General features: G+C 46.8%; 1 protein-coding gene across 1 annotated transcript; it reads right to left on the reverse strand.

The window, feature by feature from the left end:
• Window positions 1-468: 468 nt before the first annotated feature.
• LOC146204723 (uncharacterized) lies at window positions 469-6,555 on the reverse strand. Its single transcript, XM_084589441.1, has 2 exons — window positions 6,255-6,555; window positions 469-1,850 (listed from the first exon to the last, which is right to left on the reverse strand). Exons 1-2 carry the CDS (start codon window positions 6,378-6,380, stop codon window positions 903-905), a joined length of 1,074 nt encoding a protein of 357 aa, XP_084445567.1. The 5' UTR covers window positions 6,381-6,555; the 3' UTR covers window positions 469-902.
• Window positions 6,556-7,486: the final 931 nt, after the last annotated feature.

Here is a 7,486-nt window from a genome sequence, read left to right on the forward strand (position 1 = left end):
TTTAACCAAGTACGTCACGCCCAGGATCGTGAAACGCACATCATAATTCCCGTCTACCGTGAAGATGATAGTAGCGTGATTCCGCAAGTGACAGATATTGCGCCTTTCCTTTCCTGCAAACCAATTATAGAACGCCGGTGAATTTTGATACTTTTGACGGAACGCTGCTTGTGTTCTACAAGTGGCGCGCGATGTATACCGTCAGTCACGACTGGTCATGACGTCAGCAGGCGATTCACGCATATACGAAGCTGACCCCGCCGGGCGTCTGGTCCAGGCGTCCGTGCAACTACGCCTTTCATTTTGGCGCTTCCTCGAACGCCGCACCACACAGCGAACAGAAGCAGACCCAGTACAGCAGGCATCAGCGGCGTTTCAAATTGATTTACAGGGAAAAAAAGGCGCAGTATCAGTCACACTTCTCTGCGGACCCTTGAACCGCGCCGTAAAGGAAGGAAGGAAGGCGGGAGTGAAAGAACAGAGAGATAGAGGTGCCGTAGTAGAGGGCTACGATCCACTGCGCTATAACGGCTTTCGCCTCATCACACTTTAATGGTCCAAAGTGCCCTGTAGATTTTTTTTTATTTGCACGAAACTGGCGGAATTCCATGAAGGCAAAGTTTTATACAATTTCGGTACTTTCATGGTGTCACCCTAAATCATCAGTTGCGATCAAGCGTGACAGTACAAAGCCCCTCGTCCAGAGATGTACATATGGACCGCTGAAAAGAAACAGCATTTCTAAGGATTTTGCCCACCGGTACGACAAGCCACGAAGTGAGCGAATGATGAGACCGGTGTGAATAGAATGAAGACATTGACTTCTTGTATGCGCTGGAACATATGAATCCAGATTGTCGATTTCCGATACGAGTGTACGCGTCTCATGAAAGCGTGTCAAGTCACACGCGCTCCCGAAAGTGCTCGCAGCCTTCGTGGCGCAGGACAGCGTTCACGTTGTCACTCCTGAAGCAAGCAACCTCGAACTGAACAGAAGCGCAGGCATCCACATTTTCAAGGCTTCTGATGGCGCAGCGTCCCATGTTCACTCGAACGAAACGCAGGCGCGGGCAAACGCCGCACATCGCCAGTACGCCTAGGTTAGTCACAAGAGTTCCCACGAGACACAGGCTGACAAGGCTGTCGAACGACCCGCGCTGCAACGCTAGAAAAGTCGAGTCGTTCACGTCCGTCCAGCCAATGAACATCTCCCTCAGCTTCGGAAGGCACTTTCCAATGAGCGCCACGTCGAGCGAACTCTGCAGCGACGTGCCCTCGATGTCCAGAACCTGAAGCGCCGGACAGCACAACAGAACGTCGCTTAAAATGGCGTCGGAAATGAGGAACGGACATCCTTCCAAGCAGAGCCCCTCGAGCGCGGGAAGCGATGGCCACGACGGCCGCCTCCCGCTGCGAGCCTTCTCGTCGTTGAGGAAGAAGCACCGGCCCAGGTCAAGCGTAGTCAATTCGCAGTGCTCGGTGGGGCCAACCGAGAAGAGTGTCTTCATGTCGAGTACGCAGCCGCGCAGTGAAAGGGACACCATGCGCTGTGGAAAGTCGCGAAGCTTGACGCGTCGCTTGCGGTGCGCGGCGCCGAAGCTGAAACCGTCCAAGGAGACCTCGCGAAGGCGGGGGCAGAGGCTGCTCAGCTTGCGGACGTCGCGAGAGACGACCACCTTCCACTCGGCCTCGATGGTGCCGTTCGAGAGCGAAATTTTACTCAAACTGGCAAGGCTTCCGCAGGCGTGATGGCGTTTGAGAAGCTTTGATATCCGTCTTGGAAGGACGTTTCCTGTTCCCGAGACGCACTTTTCCCCAGTTGTGGTTTGCCACGAGAAGCTGTAGTGCCCCTGCAAATGGATAAAAATAACGCTTCCAGCTTTAATTTTGCGACACGACTTTACGCACCACAATTTCTAAACGTTATCCGGTAAATAAAACTCGACCGCAGCTTGTTGCAGAGCACGTCGGTGATGCAGCGAGAGTGTTCTACTATTTTGTTAAACAGCCGGCGAAAATAACCGAAGAGGTAGATGCGTGCGCACTTGTACCGGAAATTTATTAGAACGTACGCGACGTCACTGAAATACCATAATCAACACCGCGAGGAACGTTGATCAGAACAAAGTACGGCTGCGCAAAAAAACGTGCATATTTCTGACAACCATCAGAACGCTTTCAGTTCATTTTATTATTCTTGGTGTCGAAAAGAAGGGGCTGGTGCATTGTATGTCAATTTAACGCCCGACACTGTCGAGGTGCAGTTGCGCAGAGTAGCATATTTTTCTCTTGCATTGCATCTAGCGACGTGCCCTAGATTGCCCTAGAAATCGTACCTACATTTATTTGCAATAAAATGCAGGATTTTTTTATGGTTTAGAATATACATGTTAGGTGTATTTCTTTCTTGCATTGAGCCTATGCGTTATGTAGGCTCAATGTATCAATCATCATTGGCTCAAGCTGTGTGCCACGCGACTGACGACACGTGCAACAAAGGAAGTTCGACATTCGCAGCGCATATATAGTTCACACCATACAGTCGATATAAACAAAAAATAGGGGACCGAAAATTGTGTGAAATATTAGTTTTAGATGTTAGGGGTATAGCGAGAAGTTTCTTTATACATATCCTAAAGTATTATTAGCAATATTAACAGCATGAATAATGTGTAGGTTTCATGTTGAATGTTATGTGCACAACCAAGTATTCATATGGCATGACTGTTTCTAATGGCAAACTATAGACAGTAAAGAGGAATGGTTTTAGAACTCCGACTTACTCGCACTACTTCACATTTACCAATACTATTGTTTCCATTAATGAGCCGATACACCAGTTAGAAATGCTAAGTCTGATGCAAGGTTTTGGGGATCTCATTTTTAATTTTTCGGAATATTACACAATCATCGGCAATAAGTGAATGGACGAAGATTACCAATCAGGCAAATCATTAATATACATAAAAAGACAACAGAGAGCCTGAGACAGCACTACGGGACACCAGGTGAAGCATCTAAAAGATGAGCTGCAATTATCGGTTACTACTAAAAACCTAATATTAACCAACACTGGAAAAGAGACTGGAGCCCTAAATTTAAAAACAAATCCATAGAGTGCCCCAAAGGCGTGATGGCACTACACGGGCGAAGCCTGCCGTTTCAGACAGTCCGCGCGCCTGCATTTCAGCATGCACCACCCCACCGATCAGACTGCCTTCATCGGGCATACCGAATTGCAGCACGCTCGCCAACGATCGCAGGCGTAGGCCTCACAAGCGAAGCGGGGATAACGCACGTCGACGAGCGCGGCTGCAGTTTTGCATGCAGGAACTTTGACGCGACGCCGGTATTTTCTTCACCAGTATGTCAGCATATTTTTATTGATCTTTGTTGCTCGCGCATTCACTTTCGGCACAGAGGCTGGGAATTCGTTACCGTCGCTGGTGCCTCTCACTCAACATCCCTCAACTCGCTCAAATATCACTCCAGCTTACCGGCTTTAGGAACAAGATAACTGTTATCACTCCTGTCGTTTTCCTCGTTCTGAGACAGCACCCGCGGAACGTGTAGATATATGGATTGTTCTCTTCAAGTTATCTGAAACGTATTCTGTAAACATGCAAAACAAAAGCGAATGAGAGAATGTCTTCAAGCTATTAACGGGTAAAGCTTGTCACCATATAAAGCCGTTTTTATTCATTCTTACACACAATCGCGGCCGAAGATGGACGCACGAGGCCCGAGGGATAATTATACCATGCTGATATATTAGTGAAGAAAACTGCTATATCTGTCAAAGTTCCCACAGGCAACTGCTTTACGACAGCGCGTGCCCTGGCGTGTTATCTCTGTTCGGCCTGGTTCCAGTGATTTGAGTTGGGCGGCCTTCGGCGGCGATCATTGGCGATCGCGGCGGTAAACTTGCGAGTCGATAAAGATGGAGGCAGCCAATGCCATCAGTGTGGCGGTGCATGCTCAGATGCAGGCCATCTCAAACGAGGCGTTCAGCCCAAAGAAAGCGTTACAGTGCCTTTCAGCCGTGCTAAACGTTGCCGTTAGTAAACCTGGCTGACCGACGAAGAATTCGATGATCACCTAATTCCAAAATATGTCGTCCTGTGCAGCGCCAGAAAAAGAGTGCCCACTGGTCACATGTAATCGACAAACAGGCGATTCTCGACAAATTTAGGTTAATTATTTCCTTTGGATGACGACATTTTTAGCGTCATCCCTTTTTATGCATGAGTGCAATAAATGTTCACAGAAAACTTGCTTTCATTCAACTCGAACGGCGTTAGAATGTTTGCTACCTGTTTTTTTTTTTCTTGGAATTTCTTTTTTCTTAACTAGCTTGTGTTGTTTGCAACCATACGTGTAGTTTCGTTTTGCCCTCCGAGCAGAAAATTGCAATTGGTCGCTTCTTCGGTGACGCCATGTGACAGAGGGGCAAAAAAAAAAAAAGAAACGAAACAGAAACGGCGCGTTACAAAATACGGCCAATTATTGCAATTTGTACGTGTTAAGTGCACCTTCTTCTTTTTCCCACGCAATATCTGATGGGCCTTAAGGGGTTAAAAAATTACGAGGGACATTAGCGACTGAAGTAGAGAAGGGAAAAACCTGAGTACCGCATTCTGCTACGCAACTGGCATTAATTATCAGTAATTAAATATTCATTAATTAGGAATAACTATTGATTGAGCGTGAATTAGATAAGTAATTAATCAATTAATTGTTTTCTCAAATTTGCCTAATTTTAGAATTTCTTATTTAGTCAATAATTAATACTTGCTTAATAAGTAATTGCTTAGTAATTGATCATTGATTGACATATGGCCCTGTAAGCCACGCATTCGCGCATACTGTGGTGGTGCTCTGTGATTGGTCGATACTTCTATGACGTCATCCCGCTTCAGTCAATCAGAGCCGCCGCAAAAGCGGGACACATTTTGTCCACGACAGCATGAGTCATTAAAGGCTTTCGCCTTAAAATTCAGTAGACATATGAAGGAACAGCTCGCGCGATGTGTTGCCGCAACGGCCGAGCTATGAAAGCGTTTGTTGGCGTCCTATCTGCTACTCGTTTTTTTTTTTTTCTTTCACTGAAGCGAACACGTAACGTTCTAAGCAAGGCGCTATATGCCCCGGTTGTGTTTGCGGCAACTTTCTCGAGGGCATTTTTAATTTATGGTCTTCTGTATTAGTAATTCGCAAGTAAGAATCGCAGCTGGTTTCTTGGGCATGCTGCTCTATCTTTAGGAAATGTTAACCGCAATCGATATCGACCACACTGTATGCAGCCGATAAAAAAAATAAGTCGCAGCTTTTTAGGTCTCCATACATAACAGCTGTTTATAAGCAGGGGTGGCGTCGCACTAATCAGAATGGGATATAAGACTACGCTCACTGTAGCAGAAGGAATTGTGGGCGCGCCCTTGCCGTTGCAAGCTTTCTCTTCTATTTTGGCTTCCGACGCAGAGGCCGACTGCACATATGTCGTCGGTTTGAATCCCTGTCGCAAACTATCCTCAAACTTGACTAGCAGGTGGATGCTAAATGTGGAGCGAAAAGGGTATGACACCACCCTGACCGCTGCCCACTGAACAGTTTCGATACCAAAGCGATATTCATGCGATCTTGCACCACATGAAGGTTCGTTAGTGATGTCGTACGCTGACGCAATCTTTATGGTTCCAGCGTGTGCCGACAACGGCAATAACTACAAATTTTTGCGCAATGACGCTAAGAAGGTTTCTACCTTAACAAAATATCCTAAACTGAGAAATACTAGACACGAGGGTAAACTAAAAGCGTTGAAGAAAAAATGCCAAACTCTCATTTGCAGACAAGCTAAATGCTTCCCTTTTTTTTTCTTCGCTGAACTGTGCCAACGAAGAGCACATATGCTCGCATCAAGGCACATGCTCGAATCAAGTCATTTTAGTCAGCAGGGAGTATGCCGCAAATATTTGTGTTTGGTCTTTGGTATACTATTTCACGAGAACAGCGCTTACTGCACGTCATAGTTTGCCCTTGCCAATGCGACAGGCATAATTTACCTTAACTAGCGATTTTTTTTTACTAAAACCTGCATGTTGTACTTTGCCAGGTGTGTGTAGGTTGAATAAGAACAGATACATCAGCAAATACCCATCGAGACAACTTGCATATCAACAAAAAACAGCCGGCATTCGGCTGCAGTTACCCTTCCGGTACAACGAATAAAAAAGTCCAAGAAACGCCCTACGTACCTTTGAACCCTTTCTATCAAGGGCAACCTGGCTTGCCGAAGGCGGACTTTCGAAGGATTCTTGCTCATTTTTCATACGGGTGGTCAATAAGGTCTTGAGAAACTGCGCTATCTCAGCGTTGAACATTTTTGCGAGACTGCTCAAATGACGCGAACTTCAAATAAAGCTCATAACTGCAGGATAATGATCACAACATCTAGCCCGTGAAGCAGTCGCGGCCACAAAAGGAATAGATCCTTGTGTGGTCGACTACGCTTCGAGCCAGGCTAATGTCGACTGCTCTCGCAGGCGTCGAACAAGTGCGGCGAAAGCGTGTAAAAAAAAAAAAAAAAAAAAAAAAAACATTAAGAAGGGGAACAAAACGTTTCGCTCTAATTTTATCAGCGAAGCTTGTCTTCGGAGAGACAGCTGTCACTGATTTCGCTTTTCAAGGTCGATAGTTCTGGTGGCTGTGACCCAGTGTGAACGGACGCGTCGGCATGCGCACAGCGGTGGATCCTTATCTGTATGCGCACGTGGCGCGTGCTCCTGCTCAGAGCTTGCATGCATCCTGCCATGTTTAAAACGCTCTCCCCGAAAGCAAAAATCAGTTATACAGTGCGTGTTTAGCGAGGTACCTGAGCCAGCTTAATCTGGACGCACATTATTATAGGATGGCGATAACAATTGCGATCCGATCAGTCGCATCTCATCAAAACTGTGTCTTGAGAGCAGTGTTTTATCTTCGCTGCGCTCGTAGTTTGCGCGGCACAGCGTCACAAACTCGGAGCCCACGACGCCATCTTATTATTGAAGTCGGTGCGCGTGCACGTAACCTGGTCAAGGGTAGCAGCCAATCAGAGAAAGTGTGGCTGGGGAGGAGCGCCCACAGTGTCCCTCGTCGCCACCCCAACGTTGCATGGCTGAGCCGACAGCCTCTGGTACCCGATTCGCATAAACCGGCGGCACAACAACACTCTATAAAACAGTTAATCTTCACAGCGGTGTCTCGATGGAAAAAAAAAAAATGCAACGAACAGAGAAGCTTGCCACATGCATTGACTTATAAAAGTTAACCAGTTTGGTTGTAACTGGGCGCCTCGGCGGCTCAGAGCCTGGTTGTTAGGCTCAAGGTCGTGGGATAGAATCCCGTTTGCGATGGCCGTATTTCGAAAAGCGTCTGTGTACTGTACTGTGTAGCCAATCAGTCGAAATTTACCCGGATTCGTGCGACATCTCTCATACAGTCCATC

Source organism: Amblyomma maculatum, chromosome 1 (assembly GCF_055883805.1).
Source record: "Amblyomma maculatum isolate TAMU_Amacu chromosome 1, ASM5588380v1, whole genome shotgun sequence".
Lineage (NCBI taxonomy): Eukaryota > Metazoa > Arthropoda > Arachnida > Ixodida > Ixodidae > Amblyomma > Amblyomma maculatum.

Bases quoted from the DNA above. Each gene is read 5' to 3' on its own strand.
- LOC146204723 (XM_084589441.1), bottom strand. From the start codon at position 6,380: ATGTTCAACGCTGAGATAGCGCAGTTTCTCAAGACCTTATTGACCACC. The intron at 1,851-6,254 runs GTACGTAGGGCG...ATCCATTTGCAG, and splicing joins TTGATAGAAAGGGTTCAAAG to GGGCACTACAGCTTCTCGTG.